The sequence below is a fragment of the Chlorocebus sabaeus genome, chromosome 14 (genome assembly GCF_047675955.1).
Source record: "Chlorocebus sabaeus isolate Y175 chromosome 14, mChlSab1.0.hap1, whole genome shotgun sequence".
In the NCBI taxonomy this organism is placed as follows: domain Eukaryota; kingdom Metazoa; phylum Chordata; class Mammalia; order Primates; family Cercopithecidae; genus Chlorocebus; species Chlorocebus sabaeus.
The window spans coordinates 17,390,285-17,411,177 of NC_132917.1; the positions used below are offsets into that span (position 1 = coordinate 17,390,285).

General features: G+C 36.2%; 1 protein-coding gene across 4 annotated transcripts in view; it reads right to left on the reverse strand.

The window, feature by feature from the left end:
* Positions 1-2,349: 2,349 nt before the first annotated feature.
* Positions 2,350-20,893, reverse strand: part of SMC6 (structural maintenance of chromosomes 6) — an 87,071-nt gene continuing 68,527 nt past the window's right edge. For 2 of the 4 annotated variants that reach the window (XM_007971395.3, XM_007971393.3), the window contains 4 exons: positions 16,498-16,603; positions 7,668-7,820; positions 3,663-3,760; positions 2,350-2,861 (listed from right to left, as the gene is read on the reverse strand). In XM_007971395.3, coding sequence (XP_007969586.1) covers positions 2,747-2,861; positions 3,663-3,760; positions 7,668-7,820; positions 16,498-16,603 — 472 coding nt within the window. In that variant the 3' untranslated portion in view covers positions 2,350-2,746. Of the gene's footprint in view, positions 2,862-3,662; positions 3,761-7,667; positions 7,821-13,086; positions 13,223-16,497; positions 16,604-20,893 lie in introns of those variants that run through there. The other 2 variants (XR_005243249.2, XM_038006594.2) reach the window with 2 other exon arrangements.

The following is a 20,893-nucleotide window of genomic DNA, read 5'->3' on the forward strand; positions in this document are numbered from 1 at the left end:
TAATTAATTAATCTCTGCATTTTCAAACTGGAGAAAAATTAGGCAGAAGAAGTCCTGTTAAGCTTGCTGTAAGTAGTGAGTACACTCAGGCCACTTCTGTTTCCATGGATTCTATCCAGATGCCAATGCTAAAATTAATATGCTAACTACCAATATTATATACGCTTTAGAAAATTTCATTTGCTGACTCAAAGAAACAGCTTATTTACATCCACATTATTACTTTGCCAACCCTTAAATAACAAAACCTGTTCCTACAAATATTTTGATATATCTTCAAGTCCATGGGTATTTAGTTCAAGCCATGAAACGTTGGTAACTACACTTTTAGGACTGTAAATTTCAAACCAAGTTCTCCTGAAAATCCGAATTGTTTAAAGTAGAAGGCATCTATGTAGATGCATAGCTAAGTCATAAATGTAACCAAAAAAGTATTGCCCCAGGACAAAGTTTATAAACATTTTCTCCCCCACGCCCCACATCTAGTTTGTACTCAGGAGAACTTTTAATCAGATATTCTAGATCACTTGGTTTTCATCAGTCCCCAACATTTCTAATCCAATTCATGACTACCAGCCAACAGCTTTCTACACAGAATTTAATCATTTTGGTCTCATAAACAGCCCAGACATGAGGAAGACATGCCCCCCGGCCCCTGAAAAAAAAAAAAAAAAGCACTAGGAAATGGAAGAAATGAGACATGAAAACTTGGAAAATATTTAAGAAGGCAATTACTGAATCTTTAGTGTTGATTACTAATTTCAGTAACTATATTTTTTACACTTTGGTTTATGAAAACTCATCATATTTGTCACTTTAAGAATGATTTTAATCATTTCTACTCCCAAAGATTTGAGAAGGTAAGATTTAAGATCCAAGTAAGCCTTTCTTATTTTCTGGAACTTCCCTCAGTGATAGCTGCACTGATGACAAACTAGGGGTTGAAGAGTCACCTGTATGATGTATTTAGGTCACGATTCACAGAGGATCAATTTAGTCAATTACTTTCCCCAATTCACAAAAGCATGACCTTAATACATATAAATTGTTTTATTTTTAGAGGTTACACATGTTTTAAAAGAACAATTTCTTTTTATTCTTTCATTCTAATAATATTATCACTACTTAGAACATTAAAGGAAGATATTTTCATTTATGATAGTTGAAACCAAAACTTTGTGAGGCCAAAGCAATGAATAATCTTCAATTCAACAAGAGATGCTGGGATACCTGAGGATTATGTTTCCCGTTCTGTATTAAAGAGCACAACATTCAAAACTATAACAAAATTCAGACATTAGTTCCTTAGCTAATGGAAGTTTATGTATTTGGTATACTCTACTTCATTTTTAATTTGGAAAAGCACATGTTAAAAATACTTTTAATACAAAGGCATTATAAATGTAAATTTAAAAATCAGACTTTGTATGATCAGTGAGAAATGTTTAAAATATTCAGCACACACTTTCCTCTTCCTGGAAATTCTCAGATTAGAAAGCCCAAGTTTGTGAACTTCTCATTTGGCAACAAACCTCAATTTAAGAACTAAAGTGTCTTAAACTTCTTCTTCCACCAAAAACACAAACAAAATCCAGTTTTCCTCAGTAACTAGAGAACAGTCCCTGCTCTTAATATACTGCCCTTTTTCTGAAAATAGTTCAGTTTCATAAACATTTATTCTAATATTTATTGCTACTAATGTAAGGAATGCTTCTTGATATCCAATATGTTCTTTAAAAGTTTAGCATGAATCCTAGTATCAAACAAAGAATACGGGGAGCAATAAAATTCATGTTTTCTAAAATAAAAAGTTCATAAATATAATTTTTTACAATAACTATATTTAATCATTCTAAGCAGCACACTTTTTAACACCCCTAAATTAGGATGAGTCTTAGAATTGATGTCAGCTCACCATCAACTGCATGGCCTCAGGATCCTGGAGCCACCAGCTACTCTCCTGCTCCATGAGGATCCACCCTCCACTCCCAGTTTTTCCAGCCCTTCTCTCAGCCTGGTCTGCACAGTCCCTCTAGCCTGTGTCCTCTCAGCTAAGGACAAGCCTGAAGAGTGCCTGGACTGCAAACTGAGGGCTTTTAAAACAGGCAAGCATGCTGGAGGTCAGAGTGAAAAATTGTTACTATCCAGTTCTTATACTGGTTACAAGCTCTTGGTAGGGTGGACAAAGGACTAAGAAAAAGGCATGTGTAGAGAATTGGCAAAGCTTCAGTGCTCCGTACAAGTGTCTTACTGCCCTTGCACCCCACCCTCTGCAATGAGAAATCCCTCCCTTCATCCATTTTTGGTAACTATAGAATGTAATATCTGGAAAAGCAGAACTAAATATAATCAGGTGCTCAAACTTTTATTTTCTTACAAAATACTATAGAAATGAACCCAAACTAAACAGATATGTACATGTATATATGTACAAAATTTTATTTCTGAAAAAGAATCTATAAAAATAGATGGTATAAAAAAACTTAAAAAGATTTAAAACCAATACTATGAAATTGATTTTCTTTTCTTCCTTTTTTTTTTTTTTGATTTTCTTAAAGTAATAGTAATCTTAAATTGCTGGTTGTAGTGGGTTTTCTAGGCTTATTTATACGTTTGATTGTGGTTGGATATATAAAGGAGTTTCTTTCAGAATACCTCCAGTCTCATTTTATTACATCAAAGAGTCCAGAATTTTTTTCCCTTCACAAATCCTTCAACATCAGGACAAGGCATGTTACGTTACAAATCAACTTTGGTCATCTTCTTCTTCTTGAGTCACAGGTCTGAAAGGCAATGTAGTTTGTCCTCTTTCGGGATCAGACATTCGGAGAATTCTTATCAGTTTACTTGATGGAAGTGAACTGGAAGAAGCAAAATCAATTACTCAAATTTCCAAGAAACCTTTTACCAGTTAAAAAAAATTCTAATATTACCTCACGAAAATATAAACCCAAATATTTGGCTATTATCTGGGATATGTCTAATATCTAGAGTTCTAGGAGAAACATCATTTGAAATAAGGAAATAATTTGTTTTCAATTTTAAAAATTAACTTCCTGCTAGATTCCATGGATTTTCAGTTTGGAGGAAAAGAAAATGAAAGAAATTTATATATCAACTATTTTAAATTTCTGTTATTTTCCAGCAAGGAAGAGTTACCTAAACATTCCCAACCACAAATTTATATCCCCGTATAATCACATGGCCACTTTAGAGACAGAATATCAACTCTAAGTGACATAGTGTCTGACACATTGTAGGCACCCAATAAATACTGACTGACAGCAGAGTAGAACTCTTTGTTTAGAAAGATTGACATTTGTAAGTCACCAAGAGAAAAGAGGCAAGATTAGAGAAATCATAAATCATTTTAGTCCAAACAGAATTACTAAAATTATATTACTTTAGTTTGTCATGATAACTACAAAGAAGCAGACTCAGAATAGTAACAATTTGCTTCAGTTATGAAAGGGAAGTAATACAAGTAAAATTTAAATATCTCGAAAAGAGAAAAACATCCCAAATCTCCCGAACTAGGAGGGGAGTTAATTTTTATTTTCATTGGTCTTGTATGTATTTGTATTTTAAAAATTAAAATTGTAAAATATTTCTTTCCCCCTTTTGTATACTTGATATGTATCTAGAAAGTTTAAAAAAGTTACCTCATGCTTTGAGGTGTAAGTAAGATAAACTGTCTAAAACGCTGGGAATCTGCCATCTTCAGTATCAAGTCCATGGCTATTCTCCTATTAACCATATCCTGAAAAACAAAGGCAAAAGTTAGGATTGCTACTGTGTAAGTCACATTTCTGTAAAAGCAGCATTCTGTGGGCTGATACAAGCTCCTGGATTTTCATCCAGGGATCAGTCATTACATTATCTATGATGTCCAATAAATCTATTATACTGGAAAAGAAATACCAGAAACCATTAGGAGAAAATTGGCTGGCTGCAGTGGCTCATGCTTGTACTCCCAGTGCTTTGAGAGGTGGAGGTGAGAGGATCAACTGAGGTCAGGAGTTCGAGACTAGCCTGGGCAAACATAGTGAGACCCTGTCTCTACCAAAAAAAAAAAAAAAAAAGTTGGGCATGGTGGTGCATGTCTGTCATCCTAGTTACTTGGGAGGCTGAGGCAGGAGGATCACTTGAGCCCAGGAACTCAAGGGTATAGTACGCTATGATCACACCATTGCACTCTAGCCTGAATGACAAAGTGAAACCCCATCTCTAAGGGAAAAAAGAGAAACTCTTAGGGGACAATAACTGAATAAATATGTCTTTCAGGTAATTTCTATAGTCAAAATATTTGTATGCATGGCCCCCCTCCCTCAAATACGTGTAGCAATTGAAATAATCAGAAAATATTCTCCTGACACAAATAAATGTTTGAGAATAAATCTAATTTGCACAGTAATGGTTAATAACTCAGGGTAATGGTAACAAAAGTGGCTAGTCTCAAATTCATTAAGTCTCTCAAATTTTCCCTCAGTGATAAAGGTTAAGTTTTAAAAAGTCTGCCTCTCCCCATTACCTCTACCATTTGTACAATGTAAACCAGTTTGAACTTACAGACCAATTTCTCGATTGTATCTTTAAATAAGTTAAATAGCACATCAGGGTAGAGAAAAAGAATAATGCTTAGTTATAATAGGTTTGGGGATTAAATGATCTAGACCTGTGGCTACATTTTCTGAGTTAAATAACAGTAAAAGAAAATCAAAATGTTCCTCAACCACCTTGAAAATTCCTAAGAGTTGAAATCATTGACACATGAACACGTATATTTTAAAGGTCTTAATTTAAAACTATATGTGGTGCCGGGTGCAGCAGCTCATGCTTGTAATCCCAGCACTTTGGGAGATTGAGGCAGGTGGATCACTTGAGGCCAGGAGTTCGAGATCAGCCTGGCCAATATGGCAAAACCCAGTCTCTACAAAAAATACAAAAATTAGCCAGGCATGGTGGTGAGCACCTATAATCCCAGCTACTCAGGTGGCTGAGTCACAAGGATCACTTGAACCCAGGAGGCGGAGGTCGCAATGAGCTGAGATCATGCCACTGCACTCTAGCCTGGGTGACGGAACGAGACTATGTTCTGAAAAAAATAAGTAAATAAATCAAAAATAAAACTGTATGTGGCAATACAGCATGGTGATTTAGAACAAGGGCTGTGGAGTCAAAAGGGGATACAGATCCCGGCTATATTGCTCAATGGCTCTGATTATAAAAATTCCATCAGGCGTATCTGCTGTGAAGGCCTATTATTTTATAACAAAACTGCTAAAGTACCAAAAAAAAAAAATATTGTTTTCCTTGGATTAGCTCACAGAACTTGGGTACATTCTTCTGAATAATTTCATTGGGGCAAAGTGCCATTCTGATTAAGAAGCTCTAAGTTTTTGAAAGAGAAAGGCGCTGCTTAGAATTAAATCTGATATACAAGATGGGTGATAAGACTGCACAGCACCATTCTGGGCAAAAACACTGCTTGGAAAGAATAATCATCTTCTATGAGTCGTGATTAGCTCTAAAGACAATTCTTGGAGGAATATCTAACCCATTTTCAGCAATAGTATCGTAGAAAAAAATTGACACTGAAGGGATTATACAGCACTCACAGGTATAAATTCTGATTCATGAATACACACTTACTAAGTGTTTATTATAGACTAGGCATTAGGAGACATAAATATCTAAGACATAGCTGATAACCTCAAACTGGTTACAATCTGGTGGGGGATTCAGATATAAAAATAGATAACAACAGAATAAAAAATAGTATAAAATATATAATAATATAAAGCATTTTTATATTTTTATCTTAAATAAAAATATAAAAGTAATATATATTATGAGTTGATGTAAGGTGGTGCAAAGGAAGCTCTGAGAAGTTCCTCATCCTGCCTGACAGAGTATGGCGGTCACAGAAGTCTCATAAAAGTGGCATTTGAACAATGTCCTGAAAGATGAGTAGAGTGACATGTGATTAAGGAGGGTGTACTAGGCAGAGGCACCATATTTGCAGAGTTACAAACAGCTTAGAACAGCTGAGAAAAGTAGGCAAATACAGTATCATGAAGGGTCTCAAAGCTACCCTACAGAATTAAACATTTATTCCATATATAATAACCACCAAAGGGTTTTACATAGATGAATGACCACAATCAGATCCACTGTAGAAATGTAAACCTGCCAAAATGGTGGAAGATGGACCGAAGAAGGAGCCACATGAAAGCCTGGGAGTCCGGAGAAGAGGCTATCACCACAGGCACGAGGCGAAGAGAGGGGGATGAGAGGAAGAATGTCAGTGAGAAAGGAGAAGAGGGCAGAGACCAAACAGAGGTTTTAAAGGAGAAGAGGACAGAAGTCAGATTCTTCCTTGGACAAGGAAGAATCGAAGATAAATCACAGGTGTCAAAGGTAGGTGACTGCGTTGGAAATGATAGTTTGCATTAATCAAGGTAGGGAATTCAGGCAAAGAAAGAGGCTTTGAGATGAAGGCACATTCAACCTCAGGCCTGCTGAATTTCTGATACTGGTTGTTTACCAGGTGATGTCTAACAGGTAGTAGGGCACCTGGGTCTAGAGTACAGGAGGGTACAGGATGTGGTGCCATGAGTGGGTAGGTATCTGTCCATACGCAGGTAGTAGTTTTGGGGACTGTGATATGTGTATATGTGTAGGGGGAAGTAAGATATGGAATTCAGGAAAATCAATAACACTATAACGAGCAAACAAAGATGTCAAACATTTAAGGGCACCAGAATTAGGGGAGGCAGCGTAGCAGATTAAGAACAAAGAATAGAAAAACAGGAAAACCAGGAAAGAGAGGGCGGCAGCTGGTAAGAAGACACATTTTAAGGTATGGAGGATAGGTCTGTGGTGTCAAATACTTCAAAAAATAAGGTAAGATTAAAGCTCATTTATAACCTTTGCTAAACAAGTTTTGCTAGAGTAGTGTCATCTACATCCAGATTACAGTAGATTTAGGAAACAATGAGATATGAAGAAGAAAATAATTGCTAGTTTATGAGAACTTACTATATGCCTGAACCACAGTAAGTATAATGTATGAAAGATACCATTTGAGCCTCAGTCTAACCCTGAGAGGTAGGAATTAGTAATAATATTGTTTTGTAGATGAAGAAACTGAGACCCAATAAGTAGAGATATTTTACCTGTCAGAGGTAGGTCTCAAATCCTATGCTTTTTAACCAGAAATTCAAAAGTTCTTGCTCCCTTATGTTCTATACATTGTTCTGAAATGTGCGGGTATGATGGAACAGTAAACAGTGGCTAGGGTGAGTCAAAGCCAGGGTGGTGAACTGGTTACAATTTTGTATTAAAACAAAAAGCCTGAATATATTTATGGGTTGATGAAAATAAGCTGGGAGAGCGGGTGAGGGAGAAAACGCCGATATGATGGAGGGCACGGATATCCATGCTGGGCGAGGAGGACCCCTCCGGGGTTTCTAGGGGTACTGTGTGCCTGGAAGCAAGGGAGAGAATTCCAGTTCTTTAGTTCTTCCCCACTACTGGTCACAGACTAAAAAGTCAGGGCAGGATCTTTTCTGTTAGGGGTAAAAGTAAAGAAAGATTTCCTTCCTTTAGAAACACATGTTTCAAACAAACAAACAGATGAAAAACAATTTAAAATTGAACAATACCATGTAGACATCAAACTCATCCAGGCATCTGAAAGGAGATTCCGCGATGGACCATAGGGAAAGAATAAAACACACGGTGGAGAAAGAACGTTCGCCTCCAGACAAGGCTCTCATGTCATTGAAGGCAGCTTTATTTCCTTCTCCAGGCTGAACCTTGAAGAGAATGAGTTGACAAGGAACAAAAAACTAAGTAAATGAAAGGCCAGATTAAATTTTTTACAATACAAATAATAGATTTACAGTAAAAAGGAGATGAGAATAAAATGACTTAGTGATTTGAAAATATCCATTCCATTCAAAATATTTTACAGTAAAACAGTTACACATAATGGTATTTCTTGCTCTACTGCAAGAGAATAAAACTGAAAACTTTTTTCACCATAACTGAATCTAACATACCAAAATTCCAAAGGCTTAATAATTTAAAAAATGTTAATAAATGTTGTGATCGTGGCTCACTGCAACCTCTGTCTCCCAGGCTCAAGCGATCCTCTCACCTCAGCCTCCCAAGAAGTTGGGACCACAGGAGTATGCCACCATGGCCAGCTACTGTTTGTATTTTTTTTTGGGTGGAGATGAGGTTTCCCCATGTTTCCCAGGCTGGTCTCAAACTCCTAGGTTCAAGCAATCCTCCCGTCTCAGCCTCACAAAGTGCTGGGATTACAGGTTTAAGCCACCACACCGGGCCCTGAAACTTAAGCTTCAAACATTTAAAAGTGCTGAGATTTTTTGTTACTTGAATTATAGTGACACCTAGTGGTTCAGCTGCATTAAAAGTAATTACTGAATGTCAAAAGGACAGAACCAACTTTAAAAAGCTTACTTACACTGGCCGAAGAAATGCATTGAAATACATCTTTTAAAAGATTTAAAGGACCAGGTGCTCACGCCTGTAATCCCAGCACTTTTGGAGGCCGAGGTAGGTGGATCATGAGGTCAGGAGATCGAGACCATCCTGGCTAACATGACGGAACTCCGTTTCTACTGAAAATACAAAAAATTAGCTGGGCGTGGTGGCGGGCGCCTGTGGTCCCAGCTACTCTGGAGGCTGAGGCAGGAAAATGGCGTGAACCCGGGAGGTGGAGCTTGCAGTGAGCTGAGATCGTGCCACTGCACTCCAGCCTGGGGACAGAGCTAAGTTTCAAAAAAAAAAAAAAAAAAAAAAAAGATTTAAAGGATTGCTTGAACCTAGGAGTTCAAGACTAGCCTGAGAAACATGGGGAAACTTCATCTCCACCAAAAAAAAAAAAAAAAGTACAAAAATTAGCTGGCCGTGGTGGCACAGTCCTGTGGTCCCAACTACTTGGGAGGCTGAGGTGGGAGGATCGCTTGAGCCTGGGAGGCAGAGGTTGCAGTGAGCCAAGATCACACCATTGCACTCCAGCCTGGTCGACAGAGCAAGACCTTGTCTCAAAAAAAAGAAAATGTATTTCTTTTGTATTGTATTTCTTATAAATTCTAAATAAAATCTTTTAAAATTTAAATAATTTTAAATTTTTTTAAAATCTAAAATCTTTTAAAAATTCTTTACTAAATAAGGGCCTATGAAAACAATAAGAAAGCAACTAATAAAATTAACAGCAAATCGTTCACATAATTTCCTGAGAAGATAATATACAGTAACATTAGGAAGGGTTCTATTTTTTTTGACAAAATTCCAGATATACGTATATGCATACAAGGTGAAAAAAGAGAAACAACTAGTTTCATATCAATAGCAGACATATAACTTCCTATATTTTTTAATTCACTATTTGAAAAATGATACAGCTCTCAAGTGAGCATTCATTTATTTTTTAATATTAACATTATGAATATTCTAAGGTAAAAATTCCAATTCTAAACATACTCTAAAATTTTACATCTATCATAAGTCTGAACAAACCAAACCAACAATCAACCAAATAAAAATTCCCATATAAAAGCAAGGACTAAACACCAAGATGCAATCTTGCCCCAAAACCGTACTTTGCACCAATTTAATAAATGAAGCCCTAGGTAAATCTGGGGGATCTAGCTTTTACCCTCTCATCTATTACTAACATATCATGGAACTTCAGTGTCACTTTCCTTATTAGTAAAATGAAGGCCACATAAGTTAAAGATTCATCTGATATTCTTTTGAACAACAGAGATGACAACATCAGAAAGTCTAGCTTGAGTTGTTTTGTATAGTTAGCTCTGGAGATAAATTATTCAAGTACTTCTAACACTTTCCTTTTTCTCCATTTTTTATTACAGTAATAGTTTTTATAGAGTAAACAGCACAAAAACGTAGAACTCAATTTTTACATGAATACATACACACACCTGGGTAACCACTACTGAGATGAAGACACAAGAATATTCCCAGCATCTAAGCAAACTATTTGTATCATACTACCATCCCTGAAAAGGTAACTTTTATTCTGATTTTAATCCCCCAAAATCAATCTTAACAGTTTCTGAACTTCATATGTAGATGTTACATATACTCTTTTGTATATACACTTCATATTTATATACACTATGTACACCCTTGTAACTGGCTTCTTTCACTCACCATTGTCAGATCATCTATGGTGTGTGTAACAGCAGTTTGTTATTTTCATTACTGAACAGCATGTCACTGTTTGAATATACCCAACTTTATCCATTTGACTCTAGGTAAACACTGGGTTGCTCAGTTTTGGGCTATGATAAGTAAAACTTCTTTGAACACTTTCAAATATATCTGTTTGAGAAAATAAGCACTGACTTTTTCTTGGGTTTATGCCCAAGAATGGAACTGCTTTAACAGACATTGATAGAGAGGTTTCCAAATTAGTTTTACCAAGTTATACTCCCACAAGCAATATATGAGAGCTGCAATTCCACATCCTCACCAACACACGACATTGCCAGTCTTGTTCATTTTCATCATCATAATAAGGGTGTGACAGTAACTTACTGTGGTATAAATAATATTTCTCTGATGACTAACGACACTTTTTCATGTGTTTACTCACCATTTAGATATTTAAAAGTGGTTTCTGTTTAAGTCTTTTGACCATTTTAAAGAGACATCAGTCTCTTTCTTACTACTTATTATTTTAAAATTCTAGATAAGTCCTTTGTTGCATGTATGCATCATAAATCTTATCCTAGTCTGTAGCTTCTTTTATCACTTGTTTAATGTTACTTTTTTATGAAGAGAAGTTCTTAATTTTAATAAAGTCCAAATTATCCATCTTTTCTTTTCAGTAGGTTGCTTTTTGTATCACCCATTCAAAAAATCTCAAAAAAACATGAAGACATTCTCTTCCTCTAGAAGCTTTATTGTTTTAAATTTAGGTCTATGATCAACTTCTAAATTAGTTTTTTTACATAAAGTTAGGGGGTCAAACTTTGCTTACTGTGTATTTTTTTTTTTTAATTTTTAATTTTTTTTTTTTGAGACAGTTTTTTTTTTTTTTTTTTTTTTTTTTTTTGAGACGGAGTCTGGCTCTGTCGCCCAGGCTGGAGTGCAGTGGCCGGATCTCAGCTCACTGCAAGCTCCGCCTCCCGGGTTTACGCCATTCTCCTGCCTCAGCCTCCGGAGTAGCTGGGACTACAGGCGCCCGCCACCTCGCCCGGCTAGTTTTTGTTGCCCAGGCTGGAGTGTAATAGTGTGATCTCGGTTCACCGCAACCTCCGCCTCCCAGGTTTGAGTGATTTTCCTGCCTCAGCCTCCTGAGTATCTGGGATTACAGGCATGCGCCACCCTGCCCAGCTAATTTTGTATTTTTAGTAGAGATGGGGCTTCTCCATGTTGGTCAGGCTGGTCTCAAACTCCCGACCTCAGATGATCCACCCGCCTTAGCCTCCCAAAGTGCTGGGATTACACGCCCGGCCGCTTACTGTTTATTTTACCAAAAGGATATCCAACAATTTGAATCTCACACCATTCATGAGAAGACCACCCTCTTTCACAGGCTTGCAGTGGAGTCTTGTCATTACATATATATATGACTTATGTGTGTAGGTAAGGTCTTCCTCAGGTGTCTATTCTGTTTCATTGTTATTGTCCATTTGCTTTCTACTATCCAACTTCTGCTTTTATCATTGTATCCTTCTCTCTACTTGAATTTATAATGGATTTTTTTTCCTTTTAGCATCCTGAGATAGAACTTAGATCATTAATGTTCAGCCTTCCATTTTTACTAATATATATATTTAGAGTTATAAATTCCCTTCTGAGAAATCCTATGGCTGTATCATACAAGTTTTGATGTTTTCTTTTTATTGTTGTTTGATTCAAATTTATCTTCTAATTTCTATTTGATTTCTTTTTTGACCTACAGATTATAGAGAAATGTGCTGCCTAATTTTCTAACATTCATTACGTTTTAAGGTTACCTTTCTGTTATTTCTAATTTCATTCCACTTTACAACATATTCTGTATGACATCAATCCTTTGAAATTTGTTGAGATTTGCATTATAGCCAGGAAATGGTCTATTTTGGTAAATGTTCCACATGTACTTCAAAACAATATACAATCTAGGGTAGTTTGGCACAATGTTCTATAGTTCTACCAATTATGTGAATTTGGTTGTGTAATTTAAATCTTATATTGCCTTACTGACTTTTAATCTGATTGTTCTATCCATTACTGAGAAAAGTTTATTAACATTTCCAACTATAACTGTCAATTCTTTTACTTTGCCTTTTAGTTCTCCCAATTTTTATGTATTTTGAAGCTATGTTATTAGGTACATACAAATTAAAATTTTTTTTAAATAACTTTTATAACTACGAAGTGGCCCTTTTGGCTTCTAGTAATATTTCTTGCATAAAGTCTATTTTGTTATTATTATAGCTTAACCAGCTTTCCTTTGGCTAATGTTTTCATGGTGTATCTTTTACCATATTTTACTTAGGATCTTCTCTGTCCTTATGTTAATATTTAAGGTGTATTTTGATAAACAGCATATAGTTAGTTTTTTTCTATTCAGCCTGTTTTTGATTTAATAATTTAGTGCACTTACACTTAATGTAATTACTGATGTATCTATATTTGAGTCATGCATCTCCTTCCAATTTGTTCCACATGTTCTTTATTTCTCTTCCCTTTTTGCCTTCATTTAATTGAGTATTTTTGCTTTCCATTCCTTTTATTTGGTCTCTGTGAGCTTTAAAATTATACATTCTTTTAAAATTCAGTGGTTACTCTAGAGATTGCAATATGTATCGCTGATGTATTAGTTTATCTTAAATTAGTATTGGTATTACTTCCTGAAAGGTACAAGAACCTTACAACAGTTTAGAACTCCATGTACTTCTATTCCCTTTTGGTGCTATTGTCATACATTTGACTTTTACAGCTTCTAAGCCCCTCAAGACTTGAGTGTCTATTCAACGATATTATTATTGTTGATTTAGACAGCTGAAACTGTTTTGTATTTACCCACAGATTTACCTTTTGCATTCCTCTCTGTTCCTTCTGCAGTTCCATGTTTCCATCCATGTTTCTTTCATCTGAAGATGTTCTCTAGTATTTCTTGTGGGCCAAGCATACTGAAGAATAATTATTTCAGCTTTTGTCTGTCTGAAAACTAAGATGTTTCATCTTCATTTTTGAAAAGTTTTGCTAGTTATTGAATTCTAGATATCAGTTTTTAAAAACAATTCTGCTAGCACTTTAAAGTCTGTCAGGTAACGTTTACTTTCCACAATTTCTATTAAAAAGTCTGCCTTCGGTTTTATTGTTGCTCTTTGAAAACTAACGCATATTTTCTCTCTTGCTACTTGTAAGGTTACCTCTTTGTTTTTGGTTTTCAGCTATTTGACTATCCTATAGATTTTAAGTGTGGTTTTCTTTATATTTACCTCACTTATAGGTTGCTGAGGTTTCTTAATCTAGATTGATGTATTTCAGTTTTGAAAATTCTCAAACATTATCTCTTCAAATATTCTTTCTGCTCATTCTTTGTTCTATCCTATAGGGACTCCAATTATGTTAAACTTGCTGGTTGTGCTCCTCATATCTCAAACTCTGTTCAGTGTTTTCTGTTTTTATGCTGTTCAATTTAGACATTTCCCTTTGACCTGCCTTGATTTGTTAATTTTGTCTTCTGTTGTGTCCAGTTGGCTGTTAAATTCATCCAATGGGTTCTTAATTTCAGATATTACGCTTTTCAGTTTTAGAATGTTCTTGTAGCTTCCAATTCTGTATTGAAATTGTGGATTCCAATTCAATGTTCAATCTGTTTTGTCCATTTTGTTTACAATTAACTCTATGTTCTTTAACAAATTAATCATGGTTAAAAATATTAGTCTGCTTTCTCTTGTAACTATCACCTGGTGGTCTGGTTCTATTTTCTACTTAAAAAAAAATTATCAGTCACCTTTCCATGCTTCTTCATATATGTGGTAATTTTTACAGCTTTAAAGTATAAATGAAATATAATAAACCTCATATATTTAAAGTGTACAATTTGATAAGTCCTCCAATTTTATTCTTCCTTTTCAAAGTTGTTTTGGCTAGTTTAGGCCCTTTGCATTTCTATATGAATTTTAGGATCAGCTTGCCAATTTCTACAAAAACGTCTGCTGGCATTTTAATGAAAACTGAGTCGAGTCAGTCTGTAGATCAATTTGGGAAGAACTTACTTCTTAATAATACTGAGTCTTCTGATCTAGCAACACCCTGTGTCTCTCCATTTATTTAGGTCTTCTTTAGCTTCTCAGCATCTATTTTAGTAGTTTTCAGTATACAGGTCTTGAATATCTTCTGGCAGATTTTTCCCTAGGTAGTTTATATTTTTGATGCTAATATAAATAGTATTTTTTAAAATTTCAATTTCTAATCATTTGGTGCAAGTATATAGAATTGTAATTCATTTTTGCATACTGATTATGTCTGCAACCTTGCTAGTTATAACTTCAACTAGTTCTAGTAGCTCTTTTTGTAGATTCCATCAGATTTTCTGCAGAGATAACCATATTGTTTGTGGATCAAAAGAATTTTACTTCTTCTGTTCCAATATACACGTCTTAGTTCTTTTTCTGGGCTAACTGCACTGGTTAAAACCTTTAGTTCTACTTCTGAATATAAATGGTGAACGTGGACAGAACTGCTTTCTTCCTGATCTTAGGGTGTAGGCACTCAGTCTTTATTATCTTATGCTTGATATTTTGTGTAAAAGATCAATGGTGCCTCCAAATGTACAATATTTCACTAAAGAGGGGCCCCCTTTCCTTATATTAGGCTTCAGGTATGATAGGGCTCACAGTCAATAAGGGAGAAAGCTGGGTTGGGCATAAATTGCAATTTTCCTAAGACTTAGTCCACTTTTCATTCATAACTGTTCCTTGGGCCAACTGTGCACAACATCAGAACTAAGGAATTGACTGACTGAAATATTAGTTAGGTGCCTAGCAGTTCCCTTCCCAAGTTTCTACTGTTTTGTCAGTCCTCCTCCTCCTCCCTCCTCCTAGTACTAGACTACTGAAAGCCCAGAATCAGCAAACGCTCCCAGGAAAGAAAATGTCCAGCAATTGTCAGCTTACCTTGGACAGGCTCCCCTATCCCTTGGAATTCCAATTTGTCTAGTCATTACTCTTTAGACAGCTTTCCAACGTCTTTTTAAAAATAAAAGTTTTGTAATTTCCCTGGCTTTTTTATAGTCTGCAGTGAGAACAATAAACTACCATGACATACTACCTTCCCTATCAATAATCACAATTCTTCTCAATACTTTCAATTTATATCTTTAATAATTGGGTCTTTTAAAAACCAAAGGTGGGTAAAGAGGAGTTACCCATGATCTAGCAGTAGAAATTAAAGAGAGAGTAAAAGTTAACTTTCTAATATGGTTAAAATGCAAAGCTTTGAAACAAAAAAGATGTTCCAAAAATTTAACATTTATTCTAAGTACTAAAATGAAAGGATAAGATTTATGGTAACTAACAGCAGTAGGTAATTATTTGAAAATTCTGCCCCAGAACATTTAGAGTGGGTAGTTGTTCCTGGCCTCCTGACTATACATTTTTTTAATGCCATATCTCAATATTCCCTTTTAACACACGACTATGAAAGAACCCATAAAATCAAGTTGAACACGGTAGCTTTTTTTACTCAAAAGTGGCCAGATCTAGGGACAACTTCAGAAGTAAAGAGTAAAAACACAATTAAGTGGGGAAGAACCTTCTTTGCTTCCTTATAGGAGACTGGAGACTATGTACTTTCCATAAAGTCCCGAATAATTTAAAATGCTGTATAAATTTTAAAAGGAAACTAGTGGAGTAGAAAGACAAGGTAAATACTTGTCACTGAAAAAAAATTCCCAATTATCACCCTAAGAAAATAACGTGTTTGTCTACAAATAAAATCTACGCTGGGAGCTTTATTTAGTAAGATCAATTTATATTCAACACGTTGGCAAAGACCATCCTTAAGTTAAAAATCAAAGACAACAGGTTAAAGTTTATCAATGTTTTATCAAAAGAAAAGCAGCAGGCTAGGCATGGTGGCTCACACCGATAATCCTAGCACTTTGGAAGGCCAAGGCAGGAGAACTGCTTGAGGCCAGGAGTTTAAGACCAGCTTGGGCAACATAGTGAGACGTTGTCTATACAGAAAAAAAAAAAAAAAAAAAAATTAGCTGGGCATGGTGGCATGCACCTATAGTCCTAGCTACTTGGGAGGCTGAGGCAGGTGGGTCACTTGAGCCCATGCAAGGTTACAGTGAGCTATGATCGTACCACTGCACTCCAGCCTGGGAAACAGAGTAAGACTCTGCCTCTAAAAAATACCCAACAAAAATAGAAAAGAAAAGAAATAACTAGTTTTTCTAATGATTAGGATGAAAAGAATTAAGATACTTACTGATATACTTAGAGTTTCATTCTTGTGGTCAAAATTCATTTTTCCACAATAGGCCCGCTGAGATAGTAAGTTGTCAAAGTACAATTTGCATCGTAAAGTCAAACACCTTGAAATTTAAAAATTAGGCACATTAATAAGAGGGCAAAGGTTTTTTAAAACTATATTCAGCATGATCTAAGCATGTTAGAAAACCAGATGGAAATATGCCAAAATGTAAACATTGGTTACTCACTTACTAGTTGAGTTTTAGGTAATATTTTTTCCCTTGTGTCTTTATATTCATTTATGTCCCTACATTTTCACCAGTTCATTTACTTTTATAATAAAAAAAATTAATGAAATGAATTAAAGAGTCATCTCACATTTAACACATTATACCATAGTCAGTGCTTAGGAATATATCAGTCATTCAACTAATTAATAATCTAAGGCATTACCCTAATACATTACAAAGATATTTTGTCCTTGAGAGGATTAACTCTAATGGTGACAAGATAAATGGACAAAATATCTATTTATTTTGCCTCCTTCCAATTTCACAGTAGCAAAAAAGCTAAGGGCACTCTCTTAAGCACTGGGTACCTCTAATGCCTTACACTTTGCTTGGCACAATGCAAACTCTATCTTTCCTTCTCTACATATTAGATGGCATTTTACTGTAAGGAACTTTCCCTTCTTCCTCAATTCTTTATTTCCTTATCTAACTTTCTATGTATCAGAATAGATTAGGGAGTCTTATTCATTGGCTTTATTTTTACATTGTTCACACCATCTATTACTATACTTATTGAGATCCTCAAACTGTCCTAGATTTTTCCAGTGGGCACCCCCTTCGAGCTGGATCATGTGTCCTTTTATCATGACTCCCCCTTTTTTTTGAGCCCCTCCTTCCTTTCTGCCATAGCATGAGGTACGTCTGTACCTTCCCTGCCCAGCTCTGGAATCCGCCATTTCTCCATGGAGCCCCGGTTCCTTTTAGCGGGGAATGGTATTTAGAAAATAAGATCTGTGTGGTAAGTCACTGGCCGTGGTTTCATAACATCTTTGCTCCCTAGTAAGCCTAAAGCTCACTTCTCTGGTACTCTTTTCCTTCCTATTTCCCTTCCTGAACTGCATTAAATTCCCACACTAGAAATCACTGATAGCCTGAGTTTCCTTCTGCTGCCACAGCAACCACTGCTAGCTGGTTTTCAGAGTTTTCTATTAACTTTTCTTTCAATACAGATATGTATTCATTTATTGCTCCATTCATGGGATGTCTAAAAGATACTGTTGTCATAAAATGGCAAAGTTCTGGCTGGGCACCGTGGCTGTAATCCCAGCACTTTGGGAGGCCGAGGTGGGCGGATCACAAGGTCAGGATATCGAGACCATCCTGCCTAACACGGTGAAACCCCATCTCTACTAAAAATAAAAAAAATAAGCCTGGCGTAGTGGCGGGCGCCTGTAGTCCCAGCTCCTCGGGAGGCTGAGGCAGGAGAATGGCGTGAACCTGGGAGGCAGAGCTTGCAGTGAGCCGAGATCGAGCCACTGCACTCCAGTCTTCACGACAGAACGAGACTCTGTCTCAAAAAAAAAAAATGGCAAAGTTCTCCAGAGTAAAGACATAACAATTTTAAAAATTAGGTCGTTTTTACTCCCCTCCTAAGACTGAGTACTGAGTAAACAATATGAAATATGTCAGTGGTGAAGAATCATATGAAGGTAATACAGGCATACTTCAGAAATACTGCAGGTTCAGTTCCAGACTACCACAAAAAGAAGCGAATATTGCAATAAAGTGAGTCACACACATTTTTTGGTTTCCCACTGCATACAAAAGTTTTGTTTACACTATTGTTGATATTTTGACTTCCTCCCATGAATCATAAATGTTCTTAATGGTATCTAGAATGATGAGTCCTTTCCAGAAGGTTTTCAATTTACTTTGCTCAGATCTATTGAGGAATCACTATGTACAGCAGCTACGGTGTTACAAAATAGATTTCTTAAATAAAAGACTTGAGAGTTAAAATTACTCCTTGATCTATGGGTTACAGAATGGATGTTAGTAGGCATGAAAACAACATTAATCTTCTTGTATATCATATCAGCTCTTGGGTGACCAGGTGCACTGTCAACGAGCAGTAACATTTTCAAAGAAATATTTCTGAGCTGTAGGACTCAACAGTGGGCTTCAAATATTCAGTAATGCATGATGCTATAAACAAATGTGCTCTCATCAGGCTTTGTTTTTCCATTTGTACAGCACATGCAAAGTAGATTGCACAATTCTTAAGGGTCCTAGGATTTTCAGAATGGTAAATAAACATTGGCTTAAAGTCATTAGCTTCATTTGCCTCTAATAAGAGATTTGGCCTGTCCTGTGAAGCCGGGCATTGACTTCTCCTTTCCAGCTATGAAAGTCCTAGATGGTATCTTCTAATACAAGGCTGTTTTGTCTGTGTTGAAAATCCATTGTTTAGTGTAGCCACTTTCATCAGTTATCTTAGTCAGATCTTCTGGATAATGTGCAGCTTCTACATCAGTGCTTGCTGTTTCACCTTGCACTTCTATATTACAAAGATGGCCTCTTTCCTTCAACCTCATGAACAAACCTCTGCTAGTGTCATACTCTTCTTCTGCAGCTTCCTCACCTCTCTCAGCCTTCATCGAATTGGACAGTTAGGGCATTGCTCTGGATTAGGTTTTGACTTAAGGGAATGTTACAGTTGCTTTGATCTTCTATACAGACCACTGAAACTTCCTTCATATCAACAATAAGGCTGTCTAATTTTCTTATCATTAGTGTGTTCACTGGAATAGCACTTTTAATTTCCTTCAAGAAATTTTCCTTTGCATTTACAACTTGGCTAACTGGCACAAGAGGCCTAGCTTTTGGCTTATCTTGGCTTTTGACATACCTTCCTCACTAAGCTTAATCATTTCTAGCTTTTGATTTAAAGTGACAGAAATCCTACTCTTCCTTTCACTTGGACACTCAGAGGTCACTGTAAGGCTATTAACTAGCCTAATTTCAATATTGTTGTGTCTCAGGGAATAGGGAGGCCCAAGGGGACAGAGAGAGATGAGGGAATGAATGGCCAGTCAGTGGAGCAGGAAGAACACACACAACATTTGTTAAGTTTGCTGTCTTATATGGGCACCGTTTGTGGCACCCGAAAACAATTTCAACAGTAACAAAGATCACTGATGACAGATCACTACAACAGATTAGTAATAACGAAAAAGTCTGAAATATTGCAAAAATTAAACAAAATATGACACACAGACATTAAGTGATCATACACTGTTGGATAAATGGTGCTGACAGACTTGGTTGAAGCAGGCTTGCCCTGAACCTTCAATTTGTAAAAAATGCAACATTTGTGAAGTGCAATAAAGTGAACTGCAGTAAAATGAGGTATGCCTGTAAACTCTAAGACCAGTACTTTGCAAAAAACCTTTTAAATACAAATTTCTGAGTAATGATATAAAAATAAATCCTACTGCATCTGGAACAGATTTATGTAGTAATAGAGATTGGGTTTATTCTTCTGCCTGAAACTAAAAAACGAGACAAAATACATAAAACAAGCGTTTTCAGACTCTGGCTATCTTCAGGCTCCACATTTAATTCTAGTTCTCTTGCCACTTCCACCACATCTGCAGTCACTTCCTCCACTGAATCCCTCAAAGACATCCAAGGGGGTTGCAATTAACTTCTTCCAACCCCCTAGAACAGGCAGTTCTAGTCAAATGATCTCTGAAAGATAGGAAACAAACACTGAACCCTACCAATGCCCCACATTGCTCTTCACCGAAAGAGGACAAGGGAGTAGAAACCAAAGTAGAGCTGTTGCTCTTGTTTGAGGAGCTGGAGCTGGGAGTCTGGGGAGGCAAAATAAACTTCAGAGGATCTACAAAGGGTTCTGTTCCAGTCTTGAGCTGAGTACTGGTCAGTGCATAGGTTTGAGGACACCATTGGAGGCTGGGAAAAGAAATATCCAAAGGAAATAGAAGTAATTCTGACAGCTCACACATGACCAGGAATAGTTCATGCTCTTATTGGCTACAGTGAAGACCTCGTGATTCACAAAGTATCGGTAGAGTACTTAGAATAGCACTGCCTCAGAGGTAGGAAAAAATTAGCCCACAACCAATGGCTGCTCTAATCTCATCTAACAAGGCTTAAAAGTAGCCTCAAAAGGGTATAAATGGGTCCTATTTAATTCAAGTCCTACTAATATGCCTGTAAAACCGAAAAAGGAATTTCAAAAACTAACCTATGGTTTCACTAAGGAATATAAGAGCTAGGTACAGTTTTGTTTTTTTTTAATTTGTACAGGCTTAAGATGGTAGAATTTTTGGTGTAAAGACAGTTTTAAAAAGCATATTACTGAGGGAATTTGCCTGG